The 22,764-nt window shown below is 41.0% G+C and overlaps 1 protein-coding gene across 3 annotated transcripts; it reads right to left on the bottom strand.

Moving 5' to 3' along the window:
* Positions 1–851: 851 nt before the first annotated feature.
* On the bottom strand, positions 852–20,246 carry LOC306827925 (transforming acidic coiled-coil-containing protein 1-like). 3 transcript variants are annotated; one of them, XM_079350047.1, is made up of 15 exons: positions 19,878–20,246; positions 11,989–12,080; positions 9,339–9,741; positions 8,051–8,105; positions 7,875–7,956; positions 7,108–7,160; positions 5,841–5,972; positions 5,620–5,696; positions 5,331–5,374; positions 4,943–5,103; positions 4,342–4,448; positions 4,112–4,232; positions 3,931–3,985; positions 1,678–1,783; positions 852–965 (listed from the first exon to the last, which is right to left on the bottom strand). In XM_079350047.1, exons 1-14 carry the CDS (start codon positions 19,940–19,942, stop codon positions 1,737–1,739), a joined length of 1,494 nt encoding a protein of 497 aa, XP_079206173.1. In that variant the 5' UTR covers positions 19,943–20,246; the 3' UTR covers positions 852–965; positions 1,678–1,736. The 3 variants fall into 3 exon arrangements, with proteins under 3 accessions (XP_079206173.1, XP_079206171.1, XP_079206172.1); XM_079350045.1 differs by lacking the exon at positions 19,878–20,246 and adding an exon at positions 13,685–14,214; XM_079350046.1 differs by lacking the exons at positions 852–965; positions 1,678–1,783; positions 19,878–20,246 and adding exons at positions 2,283–2,793; positions 13,685–14,212.
* Positions 20,247–22,764: the final 2,518 nt, after the last annotated feature.

Genomic DNA, 22,764 nt, shown 5'->3' with positions numbered 1-22,764 from the left:
AGGGGGTCCATTACAGCTGTCACTGTAGCAACACTGCATCCTGGCTCCGGGGCTTTCGCCCTGAGCCTTGTCACAGAAAGATTTAAAGGTGCACGACTTCATCACAGTGTCTGAAACAGGGACAGAGAGAGATGGTTTAGTGCTGTGAACGACATCAGCTTCTTCCACATGTACACATTTATAGGCAGACAGAGGACTGTGCTTATGGACAGCAGGTAGGACAAGCCTGCTTAGGTGGACCTGCTCAACACTCAGGCTACATTTATAATTTCAAGTAAAATTCTCAGTTATTTTATCATTATTAGTGTTGCTAATATTTGTGATTTCCTAATATTGTTTTTAGCATTGCTCTCATAATTGTGCATCACTTATTTTGGTTGCTGTTGTTCAGTTTGTTAGTCTCTGCACATAAAGATCACCAATAACTTTCGTCCTGTCTGTTAAGAGTGTTTTTATTTCCATTGTTGTGTAGAACTTCTTCAATAGGATGATGTTACAAAGATAAGACCTGCTCTAATTGTAAAGTAAGATATTTTTGGCATTTAAGAAATACAAATTGAATGGTTACATTAGTTGATAACACACAAACCTATAAACCATCATACAGAAAAAAATACTTTTGGTAAATGGTTAACCAACCAAAAACACTCAATTCCTGCATTGTTTTTAAAAAACCCACATTTGATACAGACGTTCTCTGTCAGTGATCAAAGCATTAGCACTACTTTATCTGCAACCTCACTCATGAAGTTGGTCTTTAGTGCAATACTGACCTCTAGTTTTATGAACTCGACCACATCATACTTGTGTTGCCTGTGTGTTATGATGTGTGTGTGTGTGTGTGTACTCACTGGCTCCTGTGATGGTGGAGCAGGCGTCAGCAAAGTTAGGGCAGGCTGAGGAGCCCTGTCTGTTGCAGTCTTCCTCATTCATCCCCACACACGAGTAACATTTGAGGGCGTGGCCTTCACAGGTAGAACAGGAGAGAGCACCTACAGTATAAGCATTCGTATCCACAAGAAGGTGTTGGCATAGAAACCAACAACACATCTGACTTTAACCACATTCAATAGGTCAATCAGCTTGTTGCCAATAAAGTGGATATTTACATAATTCAAACTATGAGCTGTAAATACTTATCAATTAGACAGTCATTTGAAAGAAAAATCATCAAATCCAGTATTGTATTTGGATCTTCTTTGAGTGAATTTTGAAACACAAGTTTCAAATATCTGCTGGTTCCAACTTCCTTAAAAAAATCTGCTCTTTTTGGCATTTGGAAAATGAAAAGCTTTTAGTTTTGAACCGTTTATTTGAGCAAAAATGTAATCAAAGCTGAATTTTTTGGCTCTGGGAAATGATGATATTCAATTCAATTCCATTCAAAAAACGTTTGTTTATCCCTGGGGGCAATTCAAACATTATTGCACACTAAATGTAAAAAAAATAATGTAATCTGCAGGTTAATCCATAACAATATATTTAAATTAAAGCTCTAACTCAAACTTTGTAAGAATAAAATATCTATTGAAAATGTCCCACATTTTCTGGCTGTGAGAAAACAATCCTGGTATTTCTGTAAACTCTCAGCTTGGACTCTGCACATTTAAAAAATGAAATAAAAAAAATTCTTCCCACAACAAACAATCCTGAAAACCTGTGTTGGTATAAACTTACTGTGACATGCCAGAGAGACAATGAGCAGCAGGGCGAGTGTGGTCCTCATGGTAGCACGGTCAATTAGTTTTTATCAGTCCAGAGAAAAAGTGGAGACTGAGGGCATCTGATGGGGAGGACGCCAGGAGGGGAGGTGGAGGAGGAATTTAGGCATGGGAAGGTATCTGAGGGTATTAAAGTCTTATGTCTATAATCTCCATCTATGGTGCACAGCCAGCAACCTGTGGTAATGGACTTATAATCGACTGTAAACAGGGAGACACTGTTACATTCTAGTACATGGGAGCTATTTATCTTGTTTAAAGAAATATCACTTCTTGGAGTTTCTAAAACACAATTGTCCTGGCAGCACAATGAAGCAAAAAAAAAGGCTTAAGGCCATTATCCACAAGAGTTGCCACCTAAGATAGAACGTGTGTTACCGTGTGTTGGGAAATCCATTGCTAGATTTAAGCACTTTGTACTCTGACCAGTATAGAGGCAAAGGCCATGACTAGTATACTAAAAACAAAACAACACAGTGAGAGTTCATATCTTTATGTTTTGGTCAATGCTTAAGGAAATAAAATAGTTACGTAAAAACACAAGACAAAAAAAAGACAAACTTACAGTACAAGAAATTTTATTTATTTGTAATTAGGCAAATATACACACTCTTGTTGTTTGGGTCAATGTGCTGACACAAATGTGAGACCATCATTTCTATTTTAAATATCTGGTACAAAACAATAATAAAAGTATAAAGTGGCAAAACAATATTTCTTCAACCAAAGACTGTAACAGCTGAGTAACAAGATATCAAGAGATTAGAGTGGCACAAAAATATAAAGTGTGGCACAACAATGGGTTTGAGTCCTAAGAGGGACGTAAAAGGTAGTAAAGACGCTGGGTATCAAGCGTTTTAATAGTGGCTGACTTCATGTAACTCAGTGTTGAAAACTGAAAAGGACCAAAAATCCACCTGAATGTTTTTGTTAATTTGGCCACAGTTATGTTGACGAAAAATCCAACCGACAAAGATATCCAGCTATTTTTTAATTTTAAAGACAATTTATTATGTAGGAAATGTATTGTTCCAACCAGAGGAATAAATGAAGTATCATACTGGTACCAGTTCTAAAAAAAAAAAAAAAAGCCTTTTAATTCATGAGTAGCTCAAGTTACACTGGTGCATCTGCTGTCTGAATAAATAAACATGCAAAGAAAGAGACTTTTTGAAGAGTAACTTCAGCTATGCTGTAAACACATCCACATAAAGCTCCTACAAAGATGTTAAACTGTCTCACCTTTGGTTAACTCTCAATCTGGGACACAGTGATTATTTAAAAACTCTAATTACCATTAACATATATCAGCACTTGCAAAACGTCAAACTTTTTAATATCTTGAAATAAATCTAGAATCACTTTGTTTGAAGTTTTCCAGTTAGTTTGGATTGAACACAGGATCAATACCACTGTTTTCATTTTTTTTTTTTTTTTTAAATTCAAACAACACATTGAGACAAAACTGACACAATGCTAGCTAAGTCTGTGATTGTCGGGTTTTTATATGCGTCTGTCACTCATTATCTGTGCAAACTGTCCAGCAGGTACGGCTAGCGCTTAATTTTGCAGCCGTAGTTCCACTGACATACTTCATTTCATCGTCACTGCTGAATAGTGTAAGGCCTCCATGGGCGACCACACAAATATTTTCTTTCAGATTTCGAACAGCTTGACTCAACCTCATGCCGCCTAACACAATGCCCCTGAGCTTTCCTTGTCAGAGTAAAGTCTTTGTTTACTTCATAAAAATATAAATTTAATGGGAAACAACCCTAGTCAAGGCCCATTATAATATACTGTATACATCCCCCCCGTCAGTCATCCTGTTTGATGGGCTGCTGGGAATTTAGCTGTCAAGCTGCTTGGAATGTAAGTTGAGTCCGAAGCAGGTTGTTGGCTGGAGTGATGGACGGAAGTCATTGTGAGCAGAGATGCAGACAAAACAACATGATCTCAAACACTTAGTAGGGTCCCAACTCAAATAACCGTTCACAGAATCCTCTTGATTCTAATGAAAAACAGTGACATTTTAGTACACAGGGAGTTACTTTAAACTTCTGTACACGAGCTAAATCTCTGAATCAGGGCTGGTTAAGGGTATGAGAGCCTGTTCTCTGCTGGGGGACATGCATATGGCGTCAGTGTAGGTGTCAGGACTGAAGGGAAAGAAGGAGCTGATCAGAAACTGTCTCTCAGTCTATTTTACCCATTTTGGCAATCAGCTCATCACAGATCTTTGTGAGCTCCTCGATCTCTTGATTCTGTGATAAAAAAAAGCAAAGGATAAGTTACAGTGTGAAAAGTACAATTTTGCTTTTATTGTGCATTACTGCATTTTGAAAGTTTACTCTAGAACTGGCAAGCAGAAAACATAGGGCACTTGGAACCTTCTGCTGCAGACTTTGCTCCAGAGACTCATTCTTCATCTGCTCCTTCCTCAGACTGGCGGTCAGCGCCATGCTCTCCGAGCTCCCCTTTGCACGCACCTGAGCTATCTCATTATTGGCCCTGAGAGATACATGGAAATTGGTGACATTAATATAAGAAGTTTAGAAGTTTTAATAAAACAGATTTTATTTTTTACTTTTTGGCTCTTTTCCTTTAAACATGCACATACTTGTCTAGTTTCTCCTCAGCATGAAGTTTCAGTGTCTGGTATCTCTGCTCCTCCTGCTTGACTCTGGACAGATACTCCTGAGCACACTTCTTCAGCACCTCCTCGTTCTGAAGGAGGAAACAAAGGACCTTTTAATTATTCATGGTATTTTTTCTTCGGAATAATGTAAGCTCTTTTTAATCTTATTTAATTCTTAAACTTGCACCCATTTTTTCCTGGCAGCTGACCAGTGTAACCACCACAGCTTTCTGCCTGCCCATGAGCTGCTGTGGTAAACATATTGCAGGTCGAGCAGGGGGCCGCATTTCAAACGAAACAGCTCTTAATTGTGTTTTCATCTCTGATCAGTCAGATAATCGTGTGTTATACTTCAATATAAGAAACAGATGATGTCAGGACATCATATCTAAACCTCTGCTGCCCTCGCCTCGTCATTAGGCAACCACAGCCCCTCATTCAAGGGATACATTTAACCTTCTTCTGACCTTAATCCTCTTTTAGCTGACAGTTTGTTCTTGTATCAGCCGATTGCCTTGCAACATGAAAATGATACTTTCCTTGAATGGTTTTCAAAACATGAACTTGTCCTATAGACCCTCACCTTCTTAAAACCCTCCAGGGTACTCTTCATAGTTTCATAACGGCGGAACACGTCGGAGAGCGAGCGCTCCACCGAGTTCAGGTCTGCCAGGGCTGCTTCCTTCTCCGCTGTCACAGCTTGCAAAGCCTTCTGGGAGCTCAGGTTGCTGCGTTGCTCGTCCTCTGAGAGAACAAAGATGATTAGTTGAGTTCTGAAAAGCTTCTGCTTTGGATTTAGTCTGGAAACAGTGACAGCATGAATCATCAACGCTGCCACATGAACACAAACACTCAAAACAATCAATCAATGAAAGGGTGAGAGCTGTACAACAAGAACATCACAAAACAATCACAGACATGTTTCACCACACAGTTTAAATGTTGTAGTCCATTGTAACACTTCTACTCACCCATCATCTGAGCTATTGTCTTTTCATATTCTGCAACTATTTTCCTGCAATCAGACAAAACATGATAAGTCTTATAACCTTTATGACAGACTGGTGAGTATCAAAGAGAACACTGTTTCATTCAGCAGAATCCTAAATGCACTTATTTAAAAAGAAAAGGCTAATTTGTGACTTTGTTACCTCCGTATCACGCCATTCTGTTAATGTTTCTGTGACCACACCCAAATCAACAGTGAAGGTCTGATTTTAATAACTGAATTCAAATGTATTCACAAATGTGTTTTCTAACCTCATCTCTGCAACTTCTTGTCTGCTGCTCTCATATTTTTTCTTCCAGTCGTTGGCTTCCACCTCCTTAGTGATGATCTGAAGGAGGAGAAGTCGAACTTAAGCAGAACTTAAAGAAAGCTTTGTTGAAACACTGACACAATCCACTGAGGTGAAAACAAATAAACTGAGGGTATGTTGAGTATTACATACTGACATAGAGAGTGTGGTTAAAGTGTGTACCTCCTCTCTAATGAGGGCTAGAACAGCCTGTTTCTCTGCCTCACTGATGCAGATGGAATCCAGGACCTGGCTTCCTGTTTTCTGAATTTCACTTCCCCCCAACTTGTTCTTCAACTTGCATGGGTCTTCAAGCTGCAGAGGCAGATGTGTTATTTTAACCTCCTTCTGCTGGAACGCATTCATCACTAGCATAACTGGGCCACACATAATATTCAAGGATTTACTAAGTAATGGAAAAATAAATCAGCGATGATCATTATTAAACTGTAACTTTCACAAAAATAAATAAAATCCTACAAATTTATTTGTAGTTAAAAATGGTACATATAAGATGTTGAATACATTAAATGTAAACTAAATGAATCTAAGATTAAAACAAATATTCCTCTTCATAAAATGCAACCTGTGACAGTTTCATTTAAAGCCAAGAAACCTGGAGCTCACATTCCTAGATGCACATTGTGCTTAAAGACGAACGGAGTCACATATCTTTATGTTGAGTCAAACAAGTCTGCTGCTAGTCCAAGCTCATTTCTGCACTTAATAGCTGCCTGACTTATCTCTCTCTATGTTCCTGTAACTCTGCTCGTTCCCTCTCGCTCATCGTCAGTTATTCATTTAGTACTTCAAAAGAAATAGTTCAAATAAAGATGATTATATTTACATTGTTGAACTCTCTTCATCAACCTTGTGCTTTACTGGCTTTGTTCTCACAGATCTCGATCCGTCAACTCCTTCCCCTTTTCTCTCCTCTCTCTCCCAACTTGTCTTTCCATGGATTATGACAGTCATATTCTTATCTCCTGAAGCTAATCTAAATCCATCTGTCACCTGAGTACATGATAAGCCTGCAGACACTTAGTACCTCCTGCTGTCCTGTGGATCAGTACAGCCATCATGTCATAGAATTGATCATATTGCAGCTTTAGTGCAGGCGGCTCTGATCAAACTAAAATGTTTCTGTTTAGAAAAAAATCAGAGAGTGCCAACACCTCAAATCTGACAAGGGAGATGTAATAAGTTTGGACACGTCAGGGCTGTTTTCTATCTGCGATGGTGATGGAAAATATGGTGGAACAAAGAGAGCTTCATCTCCACCTGGTGGTCACTGTTGGCATCACGTGTTACTTGTATTATTAGGGTAAGGTTAGACATGCACAAGAGCATACTCCTTTCACAAGAAATAACTCAACATGTATGTTATCATAACTATATGGGCCTGGATAAGTAGGTCAAATCACATGGATGCTTTCTTGTGATTACTCACAACAGAGCAGCAGTCAGAGTCCTCAGGTTTTGATGTCACATGACAGTCTGGAACTGGAAGAAAACAATACATGTGATGAAATAATACACGAGGTGTCACAATATTTTCATCTTCATATAGTTCTCTTAGTTACAAACACATACACTATAAAAGTCACTAAAAGGAACTGAAACTAGTGTTTAGTTGTGAAATATTTCTTCCGCCCACAGGCTGAGATAAGATCACTTATTTCTAGTATTACTGGAGATACATGGAATATAAATTCAAACACCTAAACTTTGGACCCTGTAGAGCTGCATGTGTTGGGACAAAGCCAGAGACTATTCAGGGAGAAAAAAAGGCTGCCTCGAGGAAAACCCACTGCAGGCTACTGCTCTTAAAGCCATGACTCATTGTCACGCAACATGTGATTCAGTCAGAAACTAAATCTGTGTCACGGGCGGCCTGAAGCTACCTGTGTGATCATCTGAATGTTTGTTTACAGCAAAACTGCAAACAGCAAGCACTCTGTACTTCTGCTCTGAACAACTCTGCTGCCATGGTGCCACAAGGTTAAATGTAGAACTACAGTATGCATGAAGTTAATGATTACAGTGGAGCCTCTCAGTGTGCTATTTAGGGAAGCTAAAGTATGAAGTCAAAACGTATCTAATCTCTTCCACCACCGAGAAGAATGATCACTGATTGACTACTCTATCAGTGTGTGCCCTTAACATGCAGACATGAGAAAAAACATACAGATCAATGTTCATTGATTCTTTACTCACTGCTCTCGTCCTTGTCTGGTTTGACACCGACACTACTTGCCAACTTCTCTTCATCTGTGGCGTGGTCCGCGTGATGCTCATCCTTTGACAACAAGCAGAATCAACGCCACACAGTCAACGTAGAACTTTTAGGGGAGATAACAAGGAGACATGAAGAGCCCGCTGTGAGTTCTAACCTGTCCGCTGAGGTCCTTTTGGATCGGCTGGTTCTGCTGAGCTTTACAAGAGTTCCTGAAAAAGGTCAAAGACAACATCAGCGTTAACACGAATCAAATCAATATCCGTCTGTGAGCGTAAACACGAGGCGGTGTAATGATGAAAGCAGGAGCCTGATAGTCTCTCCTCATCGTTCTGCTGTCTTTGTTTGGAGTTTGAATGGTCTTACAGCAGAAAAAAAAGTAAAATCAAGCAGATTACAGACCAAAAAGTGACATTTTTGCCGTGGTTGCAAATAGAAATAGATGGAATTTCAGGCTGAACATGGGCACTCTCTCATGATTATATAACTCAGCTCCTTACACTCGTCTTTCTCCTTTGCTTTGTGGTGAATTTAGATCTGATTGATGACACATAAAGCTGTGATCCAGGACTTGTTAAAGAGCAGCAAAGACTGACGTTTAAAACACACACATGGTTACACAGTACTTACAACAGAACACAGAGGAAATGGACTTGCTCAGCAGTCCTGGTACCACACAGAGAGAAAGGAAACATAATGACAGGTTTGGAAGGATCGGGAAGGAAAGACACAGGAGAGGATGGGACAGTTAGGTTTAACACAAGACGAGTGTTGGGTTATTATAGTTTAGGAAATTTAAAAAAATAAAAACAGGGATAAAAACTGAACATGCTTTTATCATTGGATAAGGTTTGCTCCTTGGGCTCAGGAGGATTGTAGAGAAGAAAAATGGTCAACATGTTTAAGTATGTTGAAAAGGGGAAGGATTACTGGTCTGTTTTCAGAGCAGTGAGGTGCAGTGATTTGTGAACCCAAATCAACTATCTCAGTGCACAGTGTAAAACAATGGCAGTGAAGCATCATATCTTATCAGATGCACAGAACCAAACTTTCCTGGCAGCAGGAGTTATGGTTGGAAATAAATAAAACAAAAAGCCAATGATCATAAATACGCTGTTTCTTTACTTTGTTAATTAAAATGAGAGCTGACTCAGGATTCTGTTTTGGTACGTAAACAACATTACACAAGAGGGCACTGTTGGTCCATTTAACTACTCTATGAACAGAGAACAGCCTGCCTAAATTATAATCCTTTGAGAAATTAAAACAAACTAAAAACAAATGTAACTGAAATCTGAACTCATAATAAAAGGGAACTTATATTCTAAAATAACTCAAAGCAGTAATCCACATTTAACACTATAATTACACTGGTGAAAAACGGATGGACGTGGAGAAGAAGAAAAACTAAAGATGGCCAAAACAGCCTTTAATGTTTCACTCACGAGATAATCGGGCTGTGTTTTGAGTTTGAGTTCATGTTGCCGTTGAGTAAGTCTGGGTCCACGTAGACGCCATGACCGGGGATCAAGTTTGAGTCCGGGCTGGAGTCAGACGTCACCGGAGCCTCATCGTCCACCTCTGAAGGATCGGGTTTGTTCAGCGAAGAGAGGACACACAGTGACGGCGGCCGTAGGGCTTGAGGCTGGGGGATCAAGCTGGACGGGGAGAGACCCTCACCAGGACTGGATTTGATGCTGAGGGTCAGGTTAAGGTTCTGGTCCAAACCAAAGCTGCTGCCGTTTTGTGTGGAGCCGGCGAGATTGTTCAAGGAATCAACTTCTTGAGATGTAGCCACACTGTGATTTGAGTTCTTGTCCAGAAAGTGATTTGTTACATCAGGAAGAACTGTGAAAAGGGAAGGAGAGTGAGATACAATGTTAGCAAGTTTAAACAGAACAGTTCAAGTGCAGAACGTGCTTCACTTATAGGACATAGGACGACATGGAGTTACAATGAGAGAGAGGCTATCAGACTAAAAGTGTTACTCTTTTGGGCACACTGGAGCACAGGAAACTGTTACAAACAAACACTGACTGAACAAAACAATCAAGAAAAACAACAACAATAGTGGAATAAAAATGTTAAGGTTCAGCCTGGTCAGTGGAGCAGAGGAGGGGAATCTCTGGTTCTGTCCAGAATCGATTTTTGTTTCAAAACAATTCTAGATTCATTGATCCACAGATTCAAATTTTGTCTATGAATCAACAATTTCTAGTTGCCTTATTTAGGATTGTACTGAGTTAAAGAGCTATGGCTTTAGCACTCTGCAGGGAGTGACTGATTAGCTCCAAAAAATAAAATGAAATTTAATTGGACTTTCAGACATTATGAGAGGAGAAAACTTGCTATAAAGTTCAATAAATATGAAGGTAGCTCAAGATTGAGTTGCTGATTTCCAGCTTTGCATTGTTTTGCAGGAAGCATGTAACAGGAAAAAGGTAGTAGAGTAGATCCTTGAGCCACTACAAGACAGAGTTTCAGATGAGGATTCATAGTTACGAGCGCTGAAGTGTAAGTTTCACTTCAACAAGTAAAGTCAACATCAGACATCGTTTGGCTTCTTATCTATTTTATCATTCTTTTAAAGGGATTTGAACTTAAGAGTGAGGGCCTGTAAAACCCCTTTTAGATCACTTCAAATGTCTGCAGGCTGCCTCTCCGAACACTTCACATCCTGTGTCCTCATACATCCCGTTAACTGCTAACGACCACAGCAGCAGGCTGCTCTCTGTTGAGTCATACTGCTGCTAAAACACAAGGCTCTCTGTTCCTGAAAAACACACCCACACAAACTGTAAAACTCACACAGCAACATGGGATAATAATACTTCAATAAGTCCCCCACCCGCCCCCGTATTTCTCCTGAACGTGCACACAACATAAATTATTGTGGTTTCACCTCTGGAGGTTTACAGCTTCTCTCATTGTTTGATATGTGTGACGGCTAATGTGTGATTTTTTTTTTAATTTTTTTTTTTACGTCACACATTCAATTCATGCAGCTTTATGCTTCTGCTCAAAATCTGGGTACTTTTGATACTTTGAGACACAAACACACCCTCAAAGACGAGGAACAGATGCAGAGAAGCCACACCCAGTCACACTGAGCACACACCACCACGTGGCCTAGCAACAGAAACAACAGCAGACTTTGCAGCAGTTTCAAACACTAAAACAGGAAAAGGAGACACAGAGGGAAGTGCAAAACAAAGGAGGTAGTAATATTTCAGTTTTGGGTCAACAGTACAAACAGTTCGATTGTGGACTGTGGTACAGTGGTACAGTGGATCCCCCCTGAGCTGTTAGAGTCTAATTAAAGTGAAACTGAACATCCATTTCTCCCCACAGCTAATCATCTATTAATCACAATCACACAGACTCTTTGAGCATTGACCATTCATTAGTAACACATCACTCAGCCTGTTGTTATCTTGTACAGTGTCTTATATGTTGTGGTCAATGCAAGCCAAGGCATCCAAAACATGCACACCACTTTCATCATTTGAACACTTAAACAGGAAACGTCTGAAAATCAATATCTTCTACGAGATTGAAAGGGAGAACCACTGTTTGCATTAGGGCTCGATCGATGTGAGATTTTTGGGGCCAATATTGATACTGGAGAGAATTAAATCTGATATATCTACAGATATCTTCCCTCGATCTCTGTTCGTCTGTGGAGATAGGTATGCTGTTATCAAACACTCAGAGAAGACACACAATGAAGGCAAGATGGTCACTCAACTGGAAATTAACTGCACATGCATGAGCGTCACTGCTTGACACTCTGGAGATGGCTAATGCGTGTCGTAATCCATATAGCACACTCTAGAGGTGGGGAAAGTTGGACTTGAACCAAAAATCGATAATCAGTCACTCCTGCTAAGTGCTAAAGCTAGCTCTTTAGATGAGAAGAATGCTAAAAGGAGCAGTAAGAGATTCATCCAGCCTCACAGGTGACCAGTAGGTCCTGAGGTATGTACCGATTCAAAAATAGACTTTGAATCCTTGAATCCAGAATCATTTTGTATTGAAAATAGATTCCTAAGAATTTAAATGAAATTGTGAGAAAAGAAAAGTGACTCATCTCACCTGTATTGTTGGAGTTTTCCATTTGGCTCAGAAGTTTTACAACACCTGGAGACTCTGCCTCTGGAGTCTCAAAGGTCCCCTCGGAGTCTGAACTGTGAGAGAGAGAGAGAGAGGGAGAGAGAGAGAGAGAGAGAGAGAGATCAATATTCAGGTTAAAAGTGAAACTGACCAATTTAATCCAAAAGACCAAATGAACTGTTCTCATGAAATGATCCAGAACATGTGATAAAAACACATTGTCTGATCTGAAGCTGTAAGAGTTCTTCTTAAACAGCAGACTACTGTCCTTGAGAACAGAGAAGCTTCACTATAGTCTATAAACAGCTGCTGAATGAAGAGGACATGAGCGGTTGTGTGTTGCATTCTAACAAAGGAGCATCAACTTTCCAACATCGATCTTTGTTTTCTTTAACTGACAAACAAAAGAGTTCACAGCAGCTCAAAGTAAACAAGCTGCTTTTATTCTAGAGGAAGGGAGAGGAAGTGGAGTCCTTCAAGGCCATCTGCATCCTTTGCCCCACGAACAGGACACTCTGAAACCAGCCCCACACACACACACACACACACACACACACACACACACACACACACACACACACACACACACACACACACACACACACACACACACACACACACACACACACACACACACACACACACACACACACACACACACACACACACACACACACACACACACACACACACACACACACACACACACACACACACACACACACACACACACACACACACACACACACACACACACACACACAGAGAGTCTGCTGTGTCAGCTGCCTAGACGGCCAGTGAAATTTATTTCCAAACAGTGGAGAAACAAAAAGGAAGAGTGAGACAGGGAGAGCGAGAGTCGATGTGGTTTCGTGTGTGTGTGTGTGTGTGTGTGTGTGTGTGTGTGTGTGTGTGTGTGTGTGTGTCTACCCGTTCCCAGGCTCTCAAACGCACATCAAAACGTCCGCACACTAATGAAAAACAGCACACAAAGAGCAAAGCCCTCGGAGCCAACACCCGACCACACTCCATCTCTGATCCAAGCTCACACCAACACATTCACACACACCGCCACACCAAGCTAATCCTAATATACATAACCCAGCCCCCACACTCACTTTAACACACACACACACACACACACACATTGAATCACGTCCCAGTGATGGCCCCAACGGCTGCAATCCTGGAGGGTTACTTAGGAACTAAAAATGGACAGAAAAAGAATCCAAAGCTTTGGAAACTGTGGCTCTTTTCCCTTTCCTGAACTTTCAGCAACTGTTCCCCGGCTGCCAAACATCCTCCTCACACACAGTCAGATCCTCAGAGTTTTTTAGTCTTAAAAGGAAAGCGAGTGAAGGACTAACAAAGAGTCTCTCTATTTCCAATAGACTCTGTTTTAAGCCTTTTGACAGCATGAGACAGCCACTGATGCAGCAGTCAGTCTGTCTGTGTACGTATCAGCCACCTGTCAGTATGACTCAGGGGAATCTGCATGCACACTCATACATGCACTCAATCAATCTATTGCTGTTAAAGTGAAAGAAAATACAGAAAATGACTCTCTACATTTACACAAAGGTATCTCCCTTTTTTAAATTCAGGCTGATCAAACTCACCGTCTCTCTCTCTCTCTCTCTCATATGTACACATAAACACTGTGGCCTAGCCCTCTTACTTGTCCTCTCCATCATCCTTGGATCCTGGATGCCCCTCGTTGTCCCCCCCGCTCCCAGTAACTGCTGACCAGGTCCATTTGGCCCACTGGACCGGAGACAACCAGGACATCTCTGCACCACGCTGAGTCTTTAACCTTCAGCGTCCGCCGAGACACACCAGTAAACTTCCTCTTCTTCTGGATGAGTTTAGATAATCACAGTGTTTTCAATCTGTATTTTTGTTTACAGTGAAAAAGAGTCTCTCATAAAGAAGCTTTGGGTTTGTGTTCGCGCCTCTCTCTCTCCCTTCCAACCCGGACGTCTGCTTCGGGTGCGCTCCTTTTCTATATGACGTGCTCACTTCCTCCTCTTGGTCAGAGACTCGGTGTTGTCATCCTGCTTCTCGGTGTTGTTGATGCTCGTGCGAAAGAAACGTGGCTCCTGCTGCTGCAGTCTCTGTAGCTGCTTTGCTTTCAACAGCACTGACTCACACGGTGCAGATTACTGGAGCATCAGTAGACATACTCTCTCTCTCTCTAGCTCGCCCTCTCTCTCCCCTCCCTTTCTGTCTGTGTGGACGATCAGCTGGTTCGCAGACGTGAGCTCGCTCTGTGTTTGTGAACTTTGCCTCTCCCCTCACTGACTCTTTCACAGTGTGTCGACAGTGTGGGGACACGGGAGGGGGGGGGAGGAGAGGGAACGCTTCCTGTTTTAACAGCAGAGAAACGTCTGGTTTACTCTGGGACAGACGCACTACCAGACACACGTGTCTTAAAAAAGAGCACGGAAAGAAAGGGAGGAAATGATGAGGCCAACAGTAAATTTCAGAATAGAAAAAAAACAAAACTGTTTACTTAGGAGACGGAGCTTTTAGTGTTTCCTGGAAGATTGACCTTTGAGCAAAGATCATCTCACAAAAACAAAAACCCTCGTCTTCTAAAAACTTTGAAATGTAATACAGTTTTTAAACTTAAAACACTATGGCATTCTTTAGCATCACATTTTACACATGCCTGTCTATTCCTTTATACTTATCAGGACTGAATGCATTTCTGTTTGTTCGTGTACATACTGACAGGTTTGGCGTGATGTGTTTGAGGGTAATCGGAGTTGTTAATGGTTCGTTTACTTGGCAGCTCAAAACTGTGATTTGGACTCAAAGCTACCTGCAAACAACTTGTGCCTCTTTAGGATCAAAGGACTCAATACTTACTACAATCCAAACACACAGATAACATCTGGGTGTTATACTTAGCCGTTTCAGGATGTGTCACCGTCACTGAACCTATAGAGGATCTATTGTTCAGTAAGAAAAAAAACAAACCAGGCCAGGCAGCAAACAGAATCAATACAGCAAGCCTAGATTCAGCAGTAATGGGTCAAAACCAATCGGACTGGCAGAAAAAGAAGTCTGGATGAAAGCACACACATTTTCACATGTGCAACAAAAGGCAGTTGGATGGCTTATGTAACTGTAAGTCCAGGCTTTACGGTTTATGCATCTCTCTAGCTCACTCACTCTCTTACACACACACACACACACACACACACACACACACACACACACACACACACACTAGGCCAGATGAGCTGTGTTCTTATAAAGACGGTGGAGTGTTGATAATGTAATAAAAGGGACGATGTGTGAGCCACAGTGGAAAAAAAAAAAAAAGTGGAAAAGGTATCAAAGCAGTAGCGGTGAGCTGCTTTTCTTCCTGTGGTTTATTGCTCATGTGAAGAAGAAAATAAAAAGACAGACGCTCGACTCCAGATCCCTCAGAGCTGCTCCACAGAGACAGGCAGGCAGAGAGACGAACACATGCATGAACAAACACTCTCAAAAATGATGTCACACGCCGGTGAACACACAGAAAGAGTCTCTGTTCGGGATGTGATAGCTGGACTGAAAACATGGAGCACATTAGAGACACGGCAGATGAACAACAGCATTAATTAAAACTGGATAGTAGATAACAAGCGAAGGCAGAAAGAGGGAGTTTTTGGGCAGGACTGGTACCTAAAATGACCTTTTGTTTTTCCTCAAACATTCCTGGCATTGTCTGCTGTCCCTCTTTTGTTTCTTTGTGTATCAGTGAGAACACTTTGAGAGGACAAACCTGTCTGTCTTGCGGAAGACATGAAGCTGACAAACCCCATGGAGCAAGCAGAATGATCAAACATGATGCACACGTATGTTTACGTTGCTTTTAAACTGACCTCATGACATGAAAGAACTCGTAGGAAACACGTGTCTTAATATTCAGTCATAGAGAGGGCATGCAGAAGTGGGCAGATTATCCTTCGCTCTGTCCCTGACAGAGATGTGAACCACAGACAGGGAAGAAAAAGAAAAAAGGCAACAGCTCTTATGTAATACCTTATATCCACGAATAGCACACAGTGAAACAGTGGCGCACATAAAGTACAGCCATATGTGATCTAGAGCTGCCATCTTGGAACACACAGAGAAATGTTTATACTACACAGACTGGAGGCTCGCTGGTTATTATGTGTCTGCTGCCAGTTTATCCGACAAGAATGCACATCCTTAATCATCAATTATACTTTGACTGACAGCAGCATGTGCGGTCATTAGAAGCTAAGAATAAATCAGCAAAGATAAACATGTCTGTGAGTCACGACAGAGACGATGTGATGGGGGACGAGATAACTCTGTGTGTTTCACACAGAACATTTGAGAAGCTTTTTTATCTTACAGTTTAGCACTCCTCCAAAACCCGCTGCATGATGACAAGCGATTAGCAGTCACTCTAACATGTAGTACAGCACCACCCTGAGGTCAGCTCAAGGTGGTGCAACTAAAACCTTTCTTCACAACAAAGTATCTGAAGCTATGATGAGTTAGGTCTGCGAGCTTCACGGCTCTGAGGATGACAATGTCTGTCTATCACTGGCGCCTCTGGAGGGACAACATTCAGACGGCAAAGAGGATGAAATATAAAGACATTTGTGATCCTCTAAGCGTTCCCCAGGCTTCATCAATGAGTCAAAACCGGAGTGAGACCAATACATGTGACACCAATAAAACTCCCATCAGCCTTAGCTGTATTCTTTGGTAAATGCTAATCACCAATATTAGCATACTAACATGGTGAGTTAGGAGGATAATCAAGGGAAACACTGAACTCATAAATCATCACCGTGTCATTATCATTGTCGTGGTGAGCGTGTTGAATAGTGAGTTGATGACAGTATTTAGCTCTTTGCACCTCTGTGCCACAAAGCAGCTAGCTGGGGAGCTAACTCTTATTTTTGTTTTTTCAAGGATGATGAGTCAAGAGGATTTCTGGTAAAATTAGGCGAGTTTGTTTTATTAACGACATTGGGAAAGCCTTTGTTAGAAAAAATAACAACCCTAACAAGCCCACTGTAAAGTGGAGATAGAGGCATTTTGTCTTCTCAATCTTTCCCTCTAGAAGAGTGTTAGCTTGTATTTTACTGAGTGATAATAATCCAACAGAGTTACACTGCTCTGTGGTTGAGAGTCATGATTTACTGTCTAAAAGTCTAAAGTGTCCAACATCTTCATATTGTGCTGTGTGATGGAAGCTTTTATTCTTTTATTTAGATTTAAGACTCTGACACTAACTCTGATTTTAAAGAAGAATTTACAGAAATAAAGAGCTGTCTTTAAATGTTTCTACTAAAATCAATATTTACAGAGCACAAGTGTCAACCATTGTACAATGTGATAAACATGTCTGTGTCAGTATTTGTTCTCCTGGTCATATGTCTCAAACTGGCTGTACAGTGTGAAAAGTTAAAATGAATATGTAGATGTTAGCATTGGAATGATGAGGAGTCTAAAATAATGTTTTTTTTTCTGCTTCTTTGGTATTATTTAAGTTTGTTTGTTTTTCCCAAACAAACTTGTTTAAAGTAATGTCTTCTTCTTCTTCATGTACTTTACAAGATGTTTTTAAAAAAAAAAAAAAAAAACCGAGAGCAAATATCAGGCAGCAACAGAGGGGTGGATGGACAGAGTAGCTGTCTATCTAACTGTGGGTGTGCTTGTATCTTTTTGCCTTCCTCTATAACACAGCTCCATCTAGTGGTTGATCCGGTCCTCTCAACCTGGCCCTTCACATGTTGTTATCACATAAAAACACAGCAGCGTTAGTGACACAACACCAGGGTGAAAGAGTGGGGAAGATGAAAGACTCTACAGAAAGAGCAGACATTAAAGAGAAGAGACACATCACTGGGAGCTTTGGGAGATGAAACAGAGGTGACCATGGAGACAAAGTGTTAAAGGTCCCAAGTGTATGACTTCATCATATAAATGTGGGTAGGCTTTACACATGTAGTGCTAACAATGTGTGCTAAATGTGTTCATGTACTGCATGTTATGCATTATCTCTTCAACTCAGCAGGTTCACAGAGAATAAAAGATACAGACTGAGAGTCAGGATGCTTCAAAGTCATTGACATACTTTTGGGAAGCAGGACTGTGAACCTCTGCATCTTTAACACAGAGCTGCAAACAGAGCAGCAAGCTGACACAGAGAGCCTGAATGGAGCAGAGTCGAGACAGAACATGAGTGTAATGAAGTGACAGTGGCGTGATAAAACAAAAAGAGAAAGAATAAAGAGAACAAGAGAGTGGAGAGGAGGGGGTTTACTCAGGAGGAGTCATGTACAGACACCAACAGAGCTATTGTTCGTCTCTACAGGAGGCACACAAGTACTCACAATCACCAGACAATAGTGCATGTTCAGTGTACACACATGCACGCACAGAGCAGGAACACTTAACCTTAAAAACAGAACTATTACAATGTATTATTTTAACAATATTGTTTATTGTTATAAGAGTATAATTCGGTAGTTTCACTTTCTTGGTGGCAAACTTGGTCTGTTTGGCTCACTAATACATCATTCAAATGTAATCTTTAATCATTTTGTGTCTATCATTTATTCATAATGTGTCTTGGTAAAGATACGGGAACCTTTGGAGCCAGCGCTGACCTGAACTCTTACCACTACAGCAAGAAACGAGCTCCAGATACAAGGCAGCCTCTTCCCGAATGAGGGGCCATGTACAACCGAAAGCACTCGTTGCATCAAAGGCTGCTCCAGTTACGACATGAGACGAATGATTAAGCCAACTAAAATTAGCCCAGAAGCTGGAAACCGAGTTCCCAGGATGCTGGTTGGCTTTCCAGTTTTCCCAAAGGGAGGACCCCAACCCCCACCTGCCGTATCACAAACATTTCCTGTATGGAATGAGAGCTCTCACATCCCTGATTTTCTGTTACACAAGAGCTTTCCCTGCTAAAACATCTGTTACATGATGACCCTGCTTCTTCTTCCAAAAGCTGCAGTTCTCCATGACTTCAGTCACTGAGGCCACATTGTGACGTTAAAGAAATGAGTGACTGAATAAAGCTTAGTCGGGGCATTTTACACGTGACAGCAGAAAGTGTTTTTGCGACAAGGGGCTTACAGAGGCTTTTAAAAATGGAGATTTAAAGCATCACTGGGTTTGAGCAGAGAGGACAAAGTAAAAGGGCTCACTCTATGTCACAAAGGATTAGAGAGAAAGAAAGCGGGAGCTTGCTGGTTTAGTGCTTCTTAAGCCTTAGCAACACTGTCTCTTTTTACTTTCCTTTTATTTCTGACAAGACGATCCCTCTTGATAGACAGCTCCACTTCATACATCACGCACAATTTTCAGGATGTCAACCACAGTGCTTGAACAGAAAAGGAACATGAGCTGAAAATAAACTGTAGAGCTTGTATGATAAAAATACCACTTCAGAATTAGGGTCAAATCTACATTATTAATATCCAGCAGCAGATATTCATCTTCTGCTGTTATAGTCACAAAAGCTGTTGCGGAAATGCCAAACAAATGAGGGATGATTGGACTCTTTCAGAAGCATGACCCAATCATCACGCTGCTTTTTCCCTCTTTCCTTAAATTTGAATGCCAAAATAGTATTCAAAACAGCAAGGCAGGGAAAGTCTTGGTATCAAGGTCGCAGCTTCGCCTTTAAACACCTAATCTCTCACTCCTCTCTGTTACAGAACAGCTGAGCTCACAAAACAACAACAATGTGAGGAGCAAAACGGATCACACAATCAGCAGCAACCACTTTGGCATTTTAGAGCCTCTGTGTCTGTGCGTGCTTCCTCGTCTCACTCGCACATGAACACACACACAAAAATAAAAACATCCTCCCATCTTACATGCTGCTCCTCTTCCTCGGAGAGCTGACGGATCCCTTCCTGCTTTGGCTGAACGAGCCCCCCATGGCAACAGCTGAGCGTGTGCGTTTGTCTCAGGTTTATCCCAGATGCTCCGTCTGTCCTCGTCCCTCTCCCAGGATTCACCTCTGCCTCTCCTCCAAGCGGCCCGGCTCAGCGTCGGAGCCCCACACGACCCTGCTGCTCATCACCAGCCTCTCTCTTCTCCTCGTCTTTTCTCTGTCACTGTCTCCATCGATGCCATACAGTGTAAATGCTCGTGGGAACTACAGATGCAACGTGAACAGCCCTGCTTCCAGCCCCACCTCCTCGCTCTGCTTCTCTTCCCACCCACTTTAATCTCTCTCTCTCTCTCTGTCTCACTCACACACCAGAGGCAGATGACAGCATACTTGACAGCCAGTACATAGCCTTTAAAGAGGTGGAGTGTGTGTGTGTGTGTGTGTGTGTTGGTGGGGGGGAGGGGGGTATCTCGCAGTGTTGAGAGTATTGTTTAAGTATGAAAGAGTCTCTTCTATTGTTCGTCAGATGAATGCTAGATCTGGGGGAGGGATGGAGGATGATGGAGGGAGCATAAAACACAGCTCCACTTGTTGTGCCACATTCCAACTACCTGCTGTGCCCTTTACCCACCCCTGCAGCCCCCCAAGGGTTTTAGCATGACAAAACATACTTACACACATATTGTTAACATTTTTGACTTCTTAAACAAAATGTCCTCGATTCGGATAACTTCCCCTGAAAATTACCCTGGCCTTACATCAAATTTAAATCTAACAGTGAACAGAAAGGCCTTATACTATAAAGGGTTCATGAGAAAAGGTTTTACAAGAGTCAAAGCAAAAGATTAGAAATGTACTATATTGACCCATTGTTATCTTATTGATATTCCATAAAGCTTTTTAGTAATGAATACAATCTCCTCTCAGAGTAAACCAGAGATGACTCACAACAGGCTCACTGATGAGCTCTTAACTTCTGAATGACTCCAAAGCATTTTACACAAAGTGGGCACAACCTCATACACACAGCACACAGAACAAGCCTGGATTTAATTTAAGTTCCTTTTACCTGGACTCGTGCATCATTATCATCCAGCACCTGTGGCCGTTACACTCAACTGTGCCTCGGTCTGCTCGCTTGTCGTTAGCGAGGCTGTGCTACCCCAACAGTCCCTCACATATAATTACAGGAATCAAAAATGTGTGCAACAAAATATATATCAAATGTCTCAAACAACGCTTACGGGCTTTTTCTTTTTAAAAGAGAGAAAACTATGCTGCAACAAACAATTCAAGTTTTACTTGCCTCAAGTTGTCCTGGGAGTTTGTTTCCAAACAACCGCTTCATGTGACGCTCTGCATGCCACACGACTGCGCATGCTCTCGCGTGATTTGCCATAGTAACGAGGTTTAGTTTGTACAGTTGAGAAGGCAATTGTTTTTCCTCTGATGAAAAAGACCAAACACTTGAAGAATGTCTGTTAATTTAAAGGCATAAAAAGGCAATATTGTGTTTTCACATTTAGATTAAGCATGCTTTAATAAATGTAATAAAATGACAATACATTCTCGTAATGGATTTTATTATGGCACAAAAAAATGTAACCATACTGGTAGATAATTTTATTAGAAATAAGAACAACTTTGTTTTCAGTAAGTTCCAACATGTTTCGAGTGCAAAAGTGTTTTTCTGTCAGGGAGCATAAAGTCATGTGTTACTGGAAAGACACAAATAACAGAAACAATGGGAAGGTCCCAGGAAACATCTTTGTGAGAAGTGATCAGTGCAGTTTTTAATGAAGAAAAATTAACAAGCTTGTTATTTTTAATCATATATTTTTGTGGATATTATAGCCAGATGGCTGAGATATAATTTAGGGTTAACAGAGCTTTGGTAGTGGGGGCTGTGCTACCCCAACAGTCCCTCACATATAACTCATCTGAAATCACACCTACAAAAAAAGTTTCTCAATTTTGTAGTCTGGATCCCATGCTGAGGATACAAAAAGTGCTGATAAACTGTATTCAAAACACTGACTAACTGATAATTGATTCTTACATGTTTTTAATAAAAAATAATGTATTAAATATGAGTCTTATATAATCGTATTACCATGCACTTTAACAAAAAAAACCCATTATTTTCACTTGACAGTTAACTTTATGCTGGTTCCATGAGAAATATGAACATTTGACTCAGAGGCAGAAGCTGTTGAGAAAGGCTGCTCTAACATTAAACAGAAGGTCGTGCAATACAGATAGAAGAAATTCTTCCCCTTTCCTGAAACAAGTAAAGAGGAGAGAACATGAATCATTTGGCCCTTCCATTATGAAAAGAGTTAATATGTGAGATACTATTCTGTAATGGGATGAACTGGTTTTTGTTTAGATAACATAATACCATGATGTTAGGCATTACAAAAGGATTCATTTTGGCTCCACTATCAACCATATTAAAGAGGATGAACCTTTTTCAGGGAGTGGCACAGACCTCAGGGAGAGGAAGCTAAACTGGTCTTTCTGTAACGTTCGCAGTTTGCACACTACTAAAACATAAAGTACAAGCTGCACACGCACACATCCAGCGCATGAACACAGTTAGAAAAGACAGTTCGCTTGTCAGTTCGAGAATGTGCATGTACTACTTCTTACCCATATGAAAATATGATCAAATTGAAGTGCATCTTGAAATATGAACAAACTGCAGGACAGGCCTACATGTGAGAAATGAAAAAAAATGTGTTAATTTAATTAATTTGTTGCATTGCACATGTAAGTGTAGCAGCTTTGGCTTTCAAGTGTCCTCCATGTTGACATAAAGAAAATGTAGCTGTCAAGAGGACTTGTAACACATACAAAAATGAACC

This window comes from Symphodus melops (assembly GCF_947650265.1).
Source record: "Symphodus melops genome assembly, chromosome: 1".
In the NCBI taxonomy this organism is placed as follows: domain Eukaryota; kingdom Metazoa; phylum Chordata; class Actinopteri; order Labriformes; family Labridae; genus Symphodus; species Symphodus melops.
Note: the sequence above shows the minus strand (reverse complement) of the source record. Positions and strands in the feature narration are given on the sequence as shown.

Bases quoted from the DNA above. Each gene is read 5' to 3' on its own strand.
- LOC306827925 (XM_079350045.1), bottom strand. From the start codon at position 13,794: ATGTCCTGGTTGTCTCCGGTCCAGTGGGCCAAATGGACCTGGTCAGCA. The intron at 9,742-11,988 runs GTGAGATGAGTC...CCCTTTTCACAG, and splicing joins GGAAAACTCCAACAATACAG to TTCTTCCTGATGTAACAAAT. The intron at 4,233-4,341 runs GTATGTGCATGT...TGTATCTCTCAG, and splicing joins GCTGAGGAGAAACTAGACAA to GGCCAATAATGAGATAGCTC.